Source organism: Vipera ursinii (genome assembly GCF_947247035.1).
Source record: "Vipera ursinii genome assembly, chromosome: 4".
Lineage (NCBI taxonomy): Eukaryota > Metazoa > Chordata > Lepidosauria > Squamata > Viperidae > Vipera > Vipera ursinii.
The window spans coordinates 48,690,847-48,708,776 of NC_139514.1; the positions used below are offsets into that span (position 1 = coordinate 48,690,847).

The 17,930-nt window shown below is 36.0% G+C and overlaps 1 protein-coding gene across 2 annotated transcripts in view; it reads right to left on the reverse strand.

Annotated features, from left to right (window-relative positions):
- Positions 1-17,930, reverse strand: part of APP (amyloid beta precursor protein) — a 120,231-nt gene that overhangs the window by 12,181 nt on the left and 90,120 nt on the right. Inside the window, exons 9-14 of one of the 2 annotated variants that reach the window (XM_083361820.1) lie at positions 13,651-13,725; positions 11,551-11,709; positions 10,225-10,353; positions 6,489-6,588; positions 5,831-6,052; positions 386-439 (exon numbers count right to left, since the gene is read on the reverse strand). In XM_083361820.1, coding sequence (XP_083217946.1) covers positions 386-439; positions 5,831-6,052; positions 6,489-6,588; positions 10,225-10,353; positions 11,551-11,709; positions 13,651-13,725 — 739 coding nt within the window. The remainder of the gene's footprint in view (positions 1-385; positions 440-5,830; positions 6,053-6,488; positions 6,589-10,224; positions 10,354-11,550; positions 11,710-13,650; positions 13,726-17,930) is intronic. The other variant, XM_083361821.1, reaches the window with a different exon arrangement.

Genomic DNA, 17,930 nt, shown 5'->3' on the forward strand with positions numbered 1-17,930 from the left:
TATTAATGAACTCAATCATCCCGGCCAAAAGTATTTTAAAATGTTAAATCAGGGCAACTGGACTAATATAGAGTTAATATACTTTGGTCAAGTTGCCCTGATTTAACTTTTTTTAAATACATAGGATTAACAATTTCCTAAACCATCCAGTCGCCCCACTTTTAATTTCATCACATTCTTGATAACTATAATTCCTGGGTCAACGGAAATATTGAAGCAAGATTATTCTGCTTGTGTGTTACTGTTGTTAAATCATGCCTATGCAAAGACAGAAGAGCACAGCACAGAAATATGACAAAGAAAAGATGATTCCTTCAACTCAAGCCAAATACAGACATGCAGGACAGCACAGGTTAGGTAGGTAAAAGCCATGCCAATTATATACCTGGTCGTGTGGTGAGTCCTCTGTCTGCAGCTGGACGGGCATCAACTGGCTCAACTGGGTATAGGCAGCCAAAGAAATAAATAAAAAGGAAAGATAAAGAGCAAATAAAAAGAAATAAACCAAAAGTTCAAAAACAATTTGCCTGTGGTTTTGATTGGGACAGTGCAGGAAAGATATATGGCATAAATGAAGTTACAAAAGCATCAGCTGAGAAAAAAAATCTGCTTTAAGTTAATCCTGAAAACAAAAAGAAAGAAACAAGAACATTTGAAACTAAATGTATATATGCAACTGACGTCTTATTGTAATCAATTACTAGCTGTTACAATTTAGCTATCCTGAATCAAAATAATATACAAAATAAGTAATAGAAAAGAAAAAAAAATATCTTTCAATGTAAAATAAATTATCCTGGGTTTTTTTTAAAAAAAAACACCAAAACTGATAACACAAAGATCACATACATACCAACTTATTTTAAAGTTAATTCTTACTCCATTAATTTTTCTTGCCCTTTATAAGTTATGCTGCTATTGTTACAATAATTATCATCAAATACTATCATAAATCTCAAAACAAATACCCAACAAAATAACTGAGTGAAGTTTTAAAAGTTTATCATCTTTTCAAAACCAATATTCTATATCACTACAAAAGAAAAAGAATTATTTCTAAAACAAAGTTTTGGAAAACAATGTCTGTGCATGTTGGGTCACAAGTCCCATTATTTTTAAGCCAAATTAGAAATTACAAGAATTGACTTCCAATATATTTGAAAGGCACTAGATTAGAAAAGGTTGTTCTATAATGTCTTGATTATAACAGTTCTATAATTATAAAAGTTCTTTATAGAAAATTTTAGCTACAAATATTTGTCTTTGCCTTGAAATCCTGCCAAGCAGTCCACATGCGTAGTAACCAAGATCAATATTTAGTTCATTAATGCCTGCACTTATATTTGTAAGCTTCACTGGGTAATACTAGAGCACGTTTGACAATGTGAGCGCATGCAAATTTACTATTTTCAAAATAACAAGATATATTTAATTAACCCAGAGTTCTCACTCAAGGCATAAATGCTCAGGCTCAAATTATCGTACTTCTGACACATTATGCAAAGACCTGCCTCTTTGAAGAAAGATTTAATGCTCTGAATGGTAGAAGGAAAGAGTAGAAGATAACTAGAAGCAAGCTAGATGAACTTAAGTTATAGCAAAAATATATTTGACTCTAGATCACCTGACGGGCCAAGTTAAGATCTTCATGTTACGTTATGGAGAATTACTTGTATACACATACATAAGATTGCTCAGAATTGACACTAATGTTCTATGGCACATAGTAGAAAATGGTGGGTTTTTTTTAAATGTAGATGATGTTATTATTATTAAAAATCAAAAATACCAAGTAATAATTACAAAATTCAGAAATGTACAGAGAATGTAAAATATATCTATATGGAATATATGAATGAGAATCAAAGAACATGTCATTTGTTACTTTTAGTAGAAAATAATTTTTAAAACTGTGCCCTGCAGCAGGATTCAGGAGATGTATACATTTTCTATTGCAGAGAAACAGCCTACTCCACGGTCCCAATTTGTTGGCCCTCCAGAAAGCTTTAAAGACCTAGCCTTTCCACTGGGTACTGAGCCAGGATAAACGATGAGCCTATTTGTAACTCTCCAAAAACTGACAGGGTTGAAGCCTTGGCCTTGCTGTGCTTTTCTTATGTATGTGTATACAAGTAATCCTCGACTTACGATCACAATTGGGACCAGAATCGCTAAAGAATCGTTGTAGCTGTTAACTGAATCATACGGCTGTGAAATGAATCCAGCTTCCTCACTGGCTTAGCTTTGTTGGAAGCCGGTTGGGAAGGTTGTGAATGGCACTCACAGGACCCTGGTACACTGCAACCACTGTAAATAGATGTTGGTTGCCAAGCCCATTAATTCTGGTCACACGACTATGGGGAAGTTGCAATGGGCATAAATGTGAGGATTGGTCGTAAGTCATTTTTTCGGTACCGTTGTAACTTCAAACAGTCACTAAATGAATGGTTGTAAGTTGAGCAGTACTTATGTTTGCTTTCATCTTGTTGGCCTAGTTTTTTATTTTCTTTCCATATTGCTAGTTGGGCAGCAGTATCAACTGACAAGATAAATAAATAATCACAGAACGGTTAACATACGTTTACTTACAACATGAAATTTGAATACAGAACCCTTCAAACCAGTGGTGACTTTATTATTCATCTGCAGGCTGAGAATTGGATAAGTAAGAAGAAAAGCTTCTTGCCCATGTGAATTGTGGGATTTATAGTCACAATCTGTGAAAGATTTTGTACTTGTGTTTTGTCTTTCTGAGGCATCAACAGAAAAGATGTTTTTGACTGCCAGAGTTTTAGGCAGTGCCACCCATTAAAAGCTTGACTGTATGGAAAAGCTGATTTATTTATATTTTTGCCAAAGATTCAAAGGCTTGCATTCATTTATTATAACATTTCTAATATTGCTACTCTAATTAGCTTTCTGATTTAAAACCCATACAATCACACCTCCTTAAAAAAATGGCATCAGAGTGACTTTTCTGCCCTTCTGTATCCTTCAGCAGATATAAATGCTACCCAAGCGGTCTGCTTTGCACCGGAAAACTGTAAGCAAGGATGCCATCTGAATCGCCACAGATAAGGCTTACATAAAACAGATGACCCTAATTTGAAAAGTAACACATTGTAGCTTTGTCCTCTAATCTCACGAGAGGGGACTCATACTGTTTTCTGGGCCAAATAATCTGGAATTGATTCTACCTGAAGCAAGTGCTCCCACAGATACTGAAGCGCCGTGCCAGGAAGGGCTTTACAGATTATGTTATCCTGGCGGCTTTTGCACACTGTAAACAGGCTGCTGCATTCTGTGCCACGTGCAGCTTCAAGAGAGCCTTCAAAGGAACACCCATACAAAGAACATTTCAGTAGTTCCAAGTCCATGAAATGGTGAGGATCTAGGATCTAGACTAGTTAAGGCAGTTGGCAGTTATCAAAATTATGAGCAAAATTATTTGACAAAAATGAAGACTTCATTAGAAAGTAAAAGAATAACTGGAATTCTTGCACTATAATCTTAACCTTTCTACTAAGTACACTAATCAGGACCTTGAGGTATGTTCCTTGGATTCTTTTCTGCTAGGATGTTGAGGGACCAGATGCATTCTAGGAGAATCCCCAAAACATGGATCTATACCTAGGTAAGTCTTCCTATCCAGCATATCACCTGATGTCACATCTCAAGCTATGTAAATTACCTATGAGATAATCTAATTTAAACCAAGTAGATTACTCAGTTAGCATCTTCATATAGATGTTATATATACAGGAGAGAAAAGATGACCCTGCAACATGACAAGTTGGTTACTGCTGGACAACCATACTACCGGTAGCTTTTAAGCAATGCTTAAAGCCTGTCCCATGTAAATGTATTAAAATTGACTTGTACTGTTCAGACAGAAAGGAGAGAAACACTGCAATATATTGCTCACAAGGTCCAATGTTTATCATGTAATCCAGAAGGATTTCATAGTAGATGATATCAAAGGAACTCAAGAGATCTAAAAGGACCAGAGGACCGCATTATACTTATCCATATTCTAATGCAAGCCATCCAGGAGGGAAATCAAGGTGGCTTCTGTCCATGCTCAGTTATGAATCCTGACTTCCATTCTAAATAAACCACTAGTCTTTTAACAACTTCTTAAAAAAAACTGTTGGAGCCACATTGTTATTTTCAAGAATTGTTGACTTTACAGAGGGGATGAATGACCACAAATTTTAAGGCAGCAGGCATAATGCCTTCCATAAGAGAATTGTATCCAATTCTTCATCCCTTTGTAGTTTCCTGAAAAAGCTAGGCCAGGCCCAGGTTAAAGCACATATGTGACTACCTACTTTCCTGTATCCATAAGCCAAAGTTAAATCTCAGGTAATCCACTTGTGGTTGCAAAATCCTTACGTCATCTCCTCTATTTCCACCAATACAGGGTTCGCTAGAGCAGATTTATTTTATGTGCCAAACATTTCTCCACGAGTTCATGGCACCTTTGTGAAAATCTTATCTCCCAACCTCAAAATGGGAGCATGTCACCAAAAATAGGCCATAAAGGCATAATGGATACCGTAAGGGTGGAAAAGTACACCTTTCAACAGTTGCTTCAACAACTTTTAAGTCTCTGTTTTATGTTGTGAATCACCAGTATTGACTTCTTAATTTTATTTAAATTTAAATCTTAAGTGAGACTATGGAGGATGAGGAAGATGGAAGATGTACTGCCACACATTTAGAAAGCATTATTGGAGAGCTACTGAGATTTCATTTTCAGGTAGAGGTTAAGCTTGTTGAGTTTCCTTATTACCAGAATGAATGGAGATTGAATTCTACAACACGGTCAACAATAACCTATAAGACACTGGGGGAAAAAAAGACATTGGGAAAGTTGGGGTGAGGATGTCATGTTGAGACAATGACAATGGCTGAGAAGTGGATAAGGGGAGGGAAAGAAAAGACTGGAAAGATGTGTGAGTAGGCCAATGTGCTGTGCTGGGAGCTACTGAAAGGAAGAGAAGAAAAAGGAGTGATATGCTTTGCCTTCCTCTCAGCTGTCACTGATGGCCTTAGCTTTTCTTATAAACTTCATTCCTGCTGCTCCTTGGAGACATTTCTGCCTGGAATAGTCTGGTTTTGGTCCACAGACAGTCCAAAAGAGCCACATTTTGCCCATGGACCAAAATAATTAAAACTTACATGGTTTAGTTTGAGCACAGATCACCCCAAAACAGCTATTTCATCAACAGAATGGTCCACGCATGCAATATTTTGCATATCTCTATTTAATAGCAGTTTTTTTATATATGACAATTAATGATATTAATTATTAATTAAGTGTATGATATTTCTTTAAATTTCATTTTCATTAAGTCTCCAAGTTAGTGATACTCATTAAGAACTCTGAGCACTTCTCTTAATCAAGTTTTATTATTTCAAGTGATAAACATTTCTGACACTTTCTCTGCATTAATACTCTAAAGCAGACATGTCAAACTTGTGACGTCATATGACGTCGCGCAACATATCGGTACAGTTTTGCCACTGCCGGCAATGGGGTGGGCGTGGCTTCGGGATGACACATCCGGCCCGTGGGCTGGCAGTTTGACATCCCTGCTCTAAAGGCATCTCACTTCAATTTTTTACTGATTCTCAGTCCAATGGAGTACGTGAATGTCATCTCTGAAATTTCTCATCCTATCCACCAGGCAATCAAGTTGTTCTGACAGACCTTCCACCACTCAGAATGATTAAAAAAAACCTTGCAAGTCAGAGAGATCAAGTCTTTCTCATAATGAATCTTATAATAAGCACACTATCTCCACCCAAGCTCTTATTACATTACCTTCATTTTCAGTATTTGCTGGGACTGGATCGACTACAAAGGGATGCCAAGGCTGAAGATTGTCTGGGCTGAATTCTCCATCTACTGGGAGACGTTCAACTGTTTTTTTAGTCTCTGTCAAGGAAGGCATGAGGGCATCCTTTCCATAGCTGATCCTGGGTTCACTGATCATATTAGCCAAGACATCATCCGAGTAGTTTTGTTCTTTCTGAAGTAATTCATCTGAAGAAAGACACACACACAAAACAACCGTAACAAAAACATTTTAGACTATTACCCTAATAATTTACCTTGATACAACATTACACTGTATTTTTTAAACAATTCATTGAAAAGCATGTACAATTCTAGCAGTATTGATAAAAACAAGCATATCCTCCCGAGTAATACATTTTATTTGCCTTTTCCAGGTTTGTTGCCTGAAAAGCATGGGAAAATCCAATTTCTTATTAACATATAGTGGCTTTTCTCATCCCATGTTATTAGCCATGTGGTAACTCAACAGCACTTCAGTTCTGTGTTTCCTTCCAATTGTATGAGAAACTGAAATCTCCTTTAATACCATGCATGTTACAATTTCTTTCCCCCCCCCAATAGTTGAAAATTACTGCACTATTGCTAGAATAAAATTTTCAAATTAAAATGAGATTGTACTTACCAACTTCATCCTGAATCTCTTCAGCAACTGCTGGCACATTGTAAAGAAGAGAAAGAGACTGATTCATACGCTCGTATGTCACACGTAGATGTGTCATAACCTACAGAAATAAAATTACAACACCACTTACAAACGTCTTGAAGTTATAGCTGAGAAATTATAAAAGGATTAATAAGAAATCCACTGATGTTATCCAAACCTCGAAAGGGCAAACTGCTATTGTGTTGATTTTATTTATAGGAAGGCCATGCCAATTTATTTTTTCTAAGAAAATGTTTAGTAAGGAAGAGAGCAGAATTATAGGACAGTATGAAGAGTTCTCCATCAAGGTCTTTTCTGAACAATTTGATGAGGAAAAACTGTTTATTTTATTCACAATACCTACTAAGGGCTGAAAAGCCTTCATTCATAGTAGTGTTTCAAAATCTAGAAAAGCAATAATATTTAAGTGTTCCAGTTCAGGATTGATAAACTGCATGCTAAATAGACATGCCAAAGTCCTCACCCTGACATCTGTTCTTGCTTCTGACTGAGTTTCACCCAGGGATGGGAGGTGCTGGAGCATTACTGCTTTAATAGGTACAAGCCTCAAAAAGTTACAAGATTTTTTTTTATAGCCAGCACAAGAATTCCTAAAATGACCAAAGTATCATTACTTTGAACTGTCATATTTCTTATACTGTCCCTCAAGAAAATATCCCAGTGACAAAGGAAGCACTTCCAGAACAATTTACTTTGCATTAAAACATCAGAATTCAGAAAATCTCTGATGAAAAGCTTCTGGTCATGGGCAAATTGCAACAGAAGGATTCTGACAGGAAGAAGCTTACAGCATTTAATCTGACTGACAACATTCTACATTCCTTACACTGACTCTGTTGGTGGTGTCCGAAACTGGTAATAACAAGTGTCAGAGATAGGAAGGATTGTAGAGTGAGGGTTTTCATCATAAACCCCTTTCTCTGCTGACTTCAGAAGATGAGAAGAGATTTTAAAAAGTAAAAATTTGCACAGATATTCCACATATCAGAAGTATCATTTCCAGAGAAGATGGATAGATTATATTCAGAATAAATATGGGACCAAAAAGTTTCATTTAGCTTACGAATAGATTTTATATTGTTATTTTTATTAGTAGTTTATTATAGTGAAATTTTTGATTAGTTTAATAATAAGGATGTTATTTGTTTATTTGTTATTGGTATGTATATTCTAACTTGGTTTGTATTTTTAGTTTAAAGGGAGTTAAAGCGCATTAAGAACTTGGTTACTTACATAGTTGGTTAATCTTAGTTAGATTATGTTTATTTTATTTGTAACCCTGTATTCAACTCTGGGAAGCGAGGGAGGGGGAGGGTGGGGTGGGCTGGGTTTATATTGTAACTTTTATTTAACACAAGGGAGATTATTAAATCTTGAGGGTCATGATTTGCTATTTGGTTGGCATGCATATTTACTGTATGATAAGGTGGATAATGTGTTTAAGATACATATTTTAAGGTATGCTCTGTTGCGAGTTTGGAAAAAGTATAGGCATAAGTTAAATTACAAGATACCAATTTGGGCAATACTTAAACATGCAATAGAAAATATAAATGTGGGATTTAAACATGATAAGACTACATATAAGGAAATCTTAAGTTTAGAAAGGAATGTATGGCAATTAAAGCCATATAATATCTTAAAAGAAGAAAAGATTGTACAAACTTGGTTTCAGTATGGGCAATTACAGGCAAGATGGAAAGAGGATCAGAAAGTTGGTTTCTCGATGATTGATGAAAATTTGGTAAAACAAATTAGAGATCAAGGTCAAGCACATATAAAAAGGATATATAATGCATTGATAGAAATTGATTCAGAAATGGAACTTGTTAAAGATTGTATGATAAAGTGGGCCCAGAACTTTCAAGAAGTTATAACAATGAACACTTGGGAAAAGATTTGGGTTAGAAATGTAAAATTTACACAGGCCCAAAACTTAAGAGAGAATTTTTATAAAATGTTTTATAGGTGGCATTTAGATCCTAAAAAATTAGCAAGTATGTATCCGAACTGCCAGCCCAAATGTTGGTGTGGTTGTGAGGATGCAACGTATTTTCATACATGGTGGACTTGTAAAAAGGTTAAAGCTATTTGGATTAAAATTTGGTGGAATATGCAAAAGATATTTAAGAAAAGGATAAAGTTCTCTCCGCAATTGTTTTTATTGGGTATTATTACAGATACTACTGTTATAGATACAAAGTTGATGTTGCATTTAATTACGGCAGCGAGACTTTTAGTAGCACAATATTGGAAGAAGGAAGAACTGCCGACTATAGAAGAGTGGACTTTGAAAGTTTCTAACTTGGCAGAAATGGCAAAGATTTCAGCATATTTGAAAGATCAATCGCAACAGAGATACATTGTGGAATGGAGAAGATGGATTGAAAATATTCACAATAAATATGGGACTAAAAAGTATCATTTAGCATTTGAATAAGTAGCGGATTTTTATGATGTATAATTGGTTAATAGTTATTTTATTAATATTTTGATTATGGAGAGTTAAAGTGTGATAGAATTTAATGTTTTATTATTGTTGTTAGCATATTTTAGATTATACTTGTTTGTATTATTATACCCTGTATTCAGCTCTGGGAAGTCGGGGAGGGGGGAGGGGAGGGGAGGGGGGGTTGGGGAGGGGGGAGGCGGAGGAGGGGTTCTTTTGTATTTAAAATTGTATTGTAAAACTTTTCAATAAAAAAAAATAATTAAAAAAAGAAGTATCATTTCCCCTTTATTAATTTATCCCATAGAAAAGTTGATAAAGACGTTTAACTGAATAGATTATATTTTGGGAGAGAAGATTGTAGCCTATATTCTTGGTATTCCTTAGAGATCTCCCAGTCAAGTACTAACCACACTTGACCTTGCTTAGCAATTGAAGCTAGACAAGGCCAGAGAACTGTAAAAGGGAAACTTAAGACAAAGTCAGCTACATAAAATGGAAAGCTCGGCCCTTGTTTTCTTACTTGCATGTGAAACTGATTTATTAAGCATATACTTTACAAGCTTCATACAAGAATGTGTTAATGATTCAACTGTGAAAATCTACATCATGAAAACATGCATTTCTAATCTTTTCTTACAACTTTTGCCATCTTGTAATAAAATTGTGTTTTAATAAAAAAAGACAAGCACCTTTTGCATATTGTGCACTTAAAACCTCAGAGAGATATGTCCACAGGAAAATTTGAAACTTCAAAAATTCTACAAATATGCTTGCCAAAGCATTATGCAGTATTAATACCTTAAGGAAAACAGGCAAGTTAAACAGCTTTTTAAATAGGAAGCTATCACTCACATCATCAGTAACGGCTGACATCAAAGTAGTAACTGCTATGTTTGATGAGCAATAATTTATTGCATAAGCATAACCATGTATCAAGAATAGTTTCCATATAAGAATAAATGGAAAATACACATAAATGAATTTAGTTCATGAAGGAGCGTTTGATAAAAAATGCAACCTATGCGGAAATCCAAAATTTATTTTAAAAATACTAAAATGGATGCAACAAAATGCTTAAAAGTATGACAACTTTAGTTTCTCTAGAAAACTAAATATAAAGAGAAACAATATTACTGTATTGGATCTTGTAGCCCTTTTAATTTATGCTTTCTATTCAACCGTTTTAGGCTGACATTCACACAATATTAAAACAAGAACTTCTATAATTTTCTGTCTCCTTACCTGAGATCTGATCTGTGCTGCTTTCTTAGGGTCCACCATCCGCACATGTTCAAAATGTTTCAGTGTATGCTGTCTGTCTTTCTGTTCCGCACGCACATACTTCTTTAGCATATTAAATACATGTCGAGGCTATAGAGATAAAATCCCACCACATAAATCACTTATGAAGTTGACAGTTCCATGAAATGTATGTAGCCTTTAAAAGACCAATAAAGCTTAGATTCTATGAAATAAAGTAGCGTACTTCTGTTAATAGGTCTGTTCATTTCCCAAAGTATAGTAATATGAAAAAAATACTAGGTAATATAAAGGACAATGTTAGTTTTCACATGTATATTTCAATATAGAAGCCACCTTCAAAGTTTCAAGTCCTATCCATTTCAGAGAAATACTCACAAAAATAATTATAGTAAAACTATCATTTACCCAAGGGCAGGAGATATGTTTCCATTAAATCCAAACTTCAATCAAGTGCATCAATTTAAGTCATTATAAAGATGAGATACATTCTAATCAACAAAACCAAGATGCATTATTCTCCAGTCTGTAAAAGCATTATCATAATCATATTTTGCAAAAGCCAAGACCAAAATTTGTTAAGCTACTCAGAAGAGGTACAGCTTAACACAAGTACAGCTTAACACAAACTCCATACTTAAGGAATTTTAAATGCAAAAATCATGTCATTTCTAATAAATGCCTACGTAAAAATATATTGGATTAAAAAAAATACAGAAGGTTGCAAAAACTGAAGCTTCTGCAGTCTTCGAAAGATACATTTACAAATCAATCATGCTCTAAAAATTTGTGAAGTCACACATTCAATTAAAAACTCCTAACATCAATTTTACCTTCTGCAAAACTATAATATACTTCTTAAATTAACAAACCTATTATTCACTTATTATAATTATTTAGCGACTTAAAGATCAATACCATATTAGTCCTTTGTTATAAATATCCCACTAACGTATTTTCTATTATCGGTAACTTCCCTATTTGATTGTATTATTTCTCCAATACAATTGCTTTTGATATTGCCCAATTTGATACCATTAAGAAATATAATATGATGGATTATTCATGGATAACAAATATTTCAGACTTTTTAAAAATTGTCTGGGACATTATAATCAATGATAAATTTTAAAATTGTATTTAAAGGTCAGTTAAGTTTACAAAGCTGATTAGATAAATAGCTTACTTTAACTAGAACAGTTTAAATTCTAGTGTATATTATTATTTTGAGATAATATGGAGCTATGCACCCCTAGGAATATATTCCTGGTTGCATTCACATAATCTAGGCTTATTTGAATCCCTTACTTTAGGAGGCACAGCCTGTAAAGCGGTAATATAGTTTTCCAAAGCAACACGGCGACGGTCATTGAGCATGGCTTCAACTCGGGCCATGTGAGTTTCTACTAGCTGCTGTCTCTCATTTGCAGCTTCTTGTTCCAAGGATTCCACCTTCTCTTGGAAATGCTATTGGGGAAAAAAAGCATTACAACAAAAGCAATCATAATAGCATAAACGGCAATAAATTTGAAACATAAACATTCTGAAAATGACTTGGTATTGTATTGTCTTCACTGGGATTTTCTGGAATTTTTATTGTTTATGGCCAATCTTTCCAATGTGGTTAGATGTCTCTCCTGATTTTTAAAACTGTAGCAAAAAGTGTTAGCGGCCAGCGATGATCCAAGTTTCAGTGTTCAACAAAATGTGACCGTATATATCAAGAAAGAACCTCAACTTGATAAAATTACACTATGTTTTTTTTTCAAAAACAGAGGTTATACAACATGTCACATGTTCCAATAAACACGATAGGCTTCTGAGATCAGCAAACAACTTCGTGTCTTTGCAAAACTGAAGGCACACATGAAAGTGTACTGTACGTGTTTATTTCTGTCCCAATTACATCTCTCTCCTCATATTGTCTCCAAATTAACTTCAGGCATATTCCCCGGGGGGAAAAAACTGTGGTACTAACCAGGGCTTTTTTTGTCATAGAACGCCCAGAACAGAGTTTTGGCACCTTTTTTGGATGGAACCTTGTAGGGTAGGCAAGGTGAGTTGTATGACATGTGTGAGTTCCGGCACCTTTTTTTTTTTAAACAAAAAAAGCACTGGTACTAACTATACTCCAGTGATTTATATTTTCTCTGTATTCTATGGAGTTCAAAGCACAAGCACATACGGTGATGATTATGGTTATTTTCTCCTACTTATCCTATGAAGTACATAAGGCTAGACTACATGATTTGCTCAACATGATTGAATAAATTTAAGTTCTTTGGGATAGGGGAGTACATATTCTATTCTTTAAGAGGAATTGGCTGTTCCTTTTCATAAACTGAGGAGAATCATCTATCTGCTTTCCGTACATAATTTAAATTATACTGCATAAAATTTTACCTGCTTATTGGGGGAAAATAGTTTGTTCAGTAGCTTAATTTTTTTAGAAATAAATTACTGACTTTAATAACAAGGATGAATAATAACAAAAAATGTTTATTTTATTCCACTACTCAAAAAGAGCTGCTACGGTATTATTAAAACTACGTACATAAAAAGAACACTAAATAACAGAAACTAAAACAATATTAAAATTATTATTATTATTATTATTATTATTATTATTGTTGTTGTTGTTGTTGTTGTTGTTGTTGTTGTAAAACACCTAATCACATGACAGTGGGACACTACAACTGTATAAATATGAACCAGTTGCCAAGTATCTGAATGTAAATCACGTGATCATGGGGATGATGCAACAATCGTAAGTGTGAAACATGGTCATAAGTCACTTTTTTCCAGTTCTGTTGTAACTTTGAATGATCACTAAATGAACTGTTGCGAGAACTACCTGTATAGGACCTTACAGTATACAACCTGTTCTATGAAGGAATGCTTTCCAGATGCAAGTTCAGTCTAGCTTCTGTGATCTCTCTTGCAAACTCTGGGCCATCAAGACATGTTAGTGTTGTACTGTAACATACCTGAAGATTAGAGATCGCAATTCCTCACTCCCTCCGCCACCCAGCAGCAGCCACATACCTGCCTGCTGGGAAGGGAAGGGAAGGGGAAGAGATGGAAGGAAGATTTTCAATGTTCCTACCGTTCTCATAAGAAAATTCAATGGGGAAGCTGGCAGAAAAAGTCATTCCTGCTCCTTCTTTTTTTGCCTATCCATGATAATTCTGTGTCTCTGTTTAGATAAGGAAATATCTCTGAAATGATCATCCAGTGGGGAATGAGTTATGTAGTGGTTATTAAGTGCATGTAAGCACACAATGTACACAATCTATTATAATAAGGTTTGTGGACAAAATAAAAGAGTAATGATGCTAAGACTATTACACAAAACTTAAATCATATCAGTCTTTTTTTTTCCTATACAACCCTAAATTAGCATTTTACCTGAATGACAGCCTTTTTATCAGCCTTCGGCAAATTTTTTGCTTGATGTTCTGCCTCTTCCCATTCCCTCATGACCTGTGTAAATAAAACAGAAAATGAACAAATACTAAGTTAACAAATACTGAGTTAATTGATACAGAACATCACTGTCCCCGGCAATCTAAGAAAATAGGGGAACTCAGGCACCACACAAGTTATGCAGCAAGTAAACACAGGGTCAGTCATAAAGGACTCAAAAGTCTATACAGCAATGCAGAGTATGAACAGTAAGCAGGGTGAATGTTCTATTCCAGCCTACGACCGGCCCTGTTTGAATGTCAGGGACAACCCCTTTTTATAGTCAACAGGCTGGAAAAACCCAACCAAATTTATTTGCAAAGAAATCAAAAGTTCAAACAAGAGTTAAACCAAAAGTTCAAACAGGAGTTAAACAGGAATAACAGACCAGGACTCTAGCAGAAGATCTTCAAACGGTTGCCTTCAGCAACCAGCACCTCCCACACCTTCCCCTTTTATCAGCAGTCCCAAGGCGTGGCTTCTCATTGCCTTCTCCTCTCACCAAGTTGCCTCATTGCCTTCCACTGTTCTGCTCTGCTGGATTACCTCTGGCTCCTAGCATCCCTGAATAGATCCAACTGTGAATCATCTAGGTCCAATACCTCGTGCTCACACGGCTGAGTCTGAGGAGGAACATGATGGGAGGGGCCAGGCTGAGAGTCCTGCAGTGCATCAGAGCCTCCCTTCTGAAACCAAAGGCTCTCCAAACCCCTCCTCCTCCTCCTCTTCAGAATCATCAGACTCAGCTGCCGGTATCACAGGCTGACGTTGAATCACAACAGTGAACTAGAAATTCAGGTAAATGAGGGCGGATATGATATTGTTGCCATTACGGAAACATGGTGGGACGAAACCCACAAATGGAACACACAGCTAGAGGGATTTAAATTATTTAAAAGAAAAAGACTAAACAAAAGAGGAGGTGGAGTTGCTCTCTATATAAGAAATAACTTTATCTCTACAGAAATAGAGCACAACGATGAAAACTGTAAACTTGAATGCATTTGGGTCAATATAAAAGGGGGGAAATGATATTGCCATAGGTGTATACTACAGGCCGCCCAACCAAACAGAGGAAATAGATGAACTTTTTGATAGTCAGCTAACTAAGGTATGTAGGAAGCACATCACAATAGTAATGGGGGACTTTAATTACCCTGATATCAACTGGGAGACAAACTGCACCAAGTGGAAGATTAAACAGATTCCTGACAAACCTAGCAGACAACTTTCTCTCCCAAAAAGTAGAGAAGGGAAGTAGGGGACTAGCCATATTGGATTTAATTCTCACTAACAGAGATGAAATGATAGAAGGTGTCGAAGCCACAGGAACCTTGTGGGGAAGTGATCATGCAATATTGGAATTCAACATTCTGGAAGCACAAGCAATAGAATACAGTAAAACTAGAGTCTTGGACTTTAAAGGAGCTAATTTCAATAAACTTAGAGAGACCTTGGGAAAATTCCATGGATGAGAATCCTAAAGGGGAAAACAACTCAAGAAGCTTGGGAAATTTTGAAAAGTGAGATAATGAAGGCCCAGTCTAGCACAATACCAACAAAGAAGAAAAATAACAGCTCTCAAAAGAAACCAGCATGGCTGCATAAAGAACTCTCTGATAAATTGAAAGATAAAAAGGAGAAGTATAAGTGGAAAGAGGGGCACATAACTAAGGCAGAATATCAGCAAATAGCCCGTGCCTGCAAAGATGAAGTGAGGGAAGCTAAGGCTCAAAATGAACTAAAGCTTATGACCAAAGTCAAAAATAACAAAAAAGCTTCTTTCAACATGTAAAAATCAAGAAAAAAGTTAAGGAAATGATTGGTCCATTAGTGGGGGAAAGTGGCAGAAGGTGAAAAGGAACAGGGAGAAAGCAGAACTATTTAACTCATTTTTTGTATCTGTCTTTACAAAAAGAGAAAAAAACAGTCCAACCTACCAAAAACAGTACCATAAAAAGCAGAATAGAAACACAAGTTAGGATAGGCAAGAAAATGGTAAGTGAGCATCTGTCCAGCCTAGATGAGTTTAAATCACCAGGTTCTGAAGGAACTGGTAGACGTGATCTCAGAACCACTGAACTATATTTTTCAAAGATCCTGGAGCACTGGGGAACTACCAGAGGACTGAAAGAGAGCTGATGTAGTTCCCATCTTCAAAGAAGGGGAAAAAAATAGATCCAGGAAACTACAGACCTATCAGCCTGAGCTCAATACCTAGGAAGATTCTGGAAAAGATAATCAAACAACACATCAGCGAACACCTTGATGAAAACAAAGTCATCACTAAAAGCCAACATGGGTTTGTCAAAAACAGATCATGCCAGACAAATCTTATTGCATTCTTTGACCAAGTGAGAAAATTAGTGGACCAGAGGAATGCTGTAGATATAATTTACTTGGACGTCAGTAAGGCATTTGATAAAGTAGATCACAACCTACTACTTGATAAGATAGAAAAATGTGGGTTAGACAGCATCACCACCAGATGGATTCGTAGCTGGCTGACCGGCCATACTCAGCATGTGGTCCTCAATGGAACTGCATCTACGTGGAAGGAAGTGTGTAGTGGGGTACCCCAGGGCTCTGTTCTGGGCCCAGTGCACTTCAACATCTTCATCAACAATTTGGATGAGGGGATAGATGGGGAACTCATCAAATCTGCAGGCAACACTAAGCTGGCAGGAATAGCCAATACTCCAGAAGATAGGCTTAAGATACAGGAGGGTCTGGACAGACTTGAACACTGGGTGCTATCTAACAAAATGAAATTCAATGGTGAAAAAAGTAAGGTTCTACATTTAGGCAAGAAAAACCAAATGTACAGGTATAGTATAGGTGGTACCTTGCTCAATAGTAGTAACTGTGAGAGGGATCTCAGAGTCCTAGTGGACAATCACTTAAATATGAGCCAGCAGTGTGCTGCAGCTGCCAAAAAACCGAACACAGTGTTAGGCTGCATTAACAGAGGGATAGAATCAAGATCAAGTGAAGTACTAATACCACTTTACAATGCCTTGGTAAGGCCACACCTGGAATACTGCATCCAGTTTTGGTCACCACAATGTAAAAAAGATGTTGAGACTCTAGAAAGAGTACAGAGAAGAGCAACAAAGATGATTAGGGGACTGGAGGCTAAAACATATAGGGAACGGTTGCTGGAATTGGGTATGTGTAGTTTAATGAAGAGAAGGGTGAGGGGTGACATGATAGCAGTGTTCCAATATCTCAGGGGCTGCCACAAAGAAGAGGGAGTCAACCTATTCTCCACCTGAAAGCAGGAGAAGAAGCAACGGATGGAAACTAGTCAAGGAGAGAAGCAACCTAGAACTAAAGAGAAACTTCCTGACAGTTAGAATAATTAACCAGAGGAACAACCTGCCTCCAGAAGTGGTGAATGCTCCAACACTGGAAGTTTTTAAGAAGAGACTGGACAGCCATTTGTCTGAAATGGTATAGGGTTTTCTGCCTGAGCAGGGGGTTGGACTAGATGACCTCCAAGGTCCCTTCCAACAACAACAACAACTTTTCTTCTTCTTCTTCTTCTTCTTCTTCTTCTTCTTCTTCTTCTTCTTCTTCTTCTTCTTCTTCTTCTTCTTCTTCTTCTTCTTCTTCTTCTTCTTCTTCTTAATATTAATATTAATATTAATATTAATATTATTACTGTTCTGTGTAAAATGGTTTCAAATATTTACTGTTTAGAACAGTTTTTTCTTCTTCAATTATAGTATGGCGTGTGCTCTTGGAAGTTGAATAGTGAAAATTATTCACCTTCCAAAGACACACTCAGTGTTCAGTCTGGGACAGTCCAGGTTTGCCATTAACATCAAGAAGTAAAGTCAATTCAAACTTAACAATGATTGTACACATACACAGATTGGAAGATAAACATTAGAACCATGCTCACTTTACAGTACTAATCACTACAAAAATATGGAAATTATTAGATTGTGAATACAGTTGATTAGTTAAATATACACAACAAAATGTGCTTCCTCATTGTCAAGAGATAACGTATTGTATATTTGGGAAAATATTTATACACAAGACATTTCCAGTGCTTTTCTGGAAGTCTTATTTAGAATTGTAGAGCAAGGCTGGACAAACTTTAGGCTTACGGGATGTGCAATGTGCTCTGAATTAAAATACTGAAATCAACCAACCAAACAACTGAAAAGTACATAGGATGTTAATTAATATCTAACAATTAAGAAATATGTTTC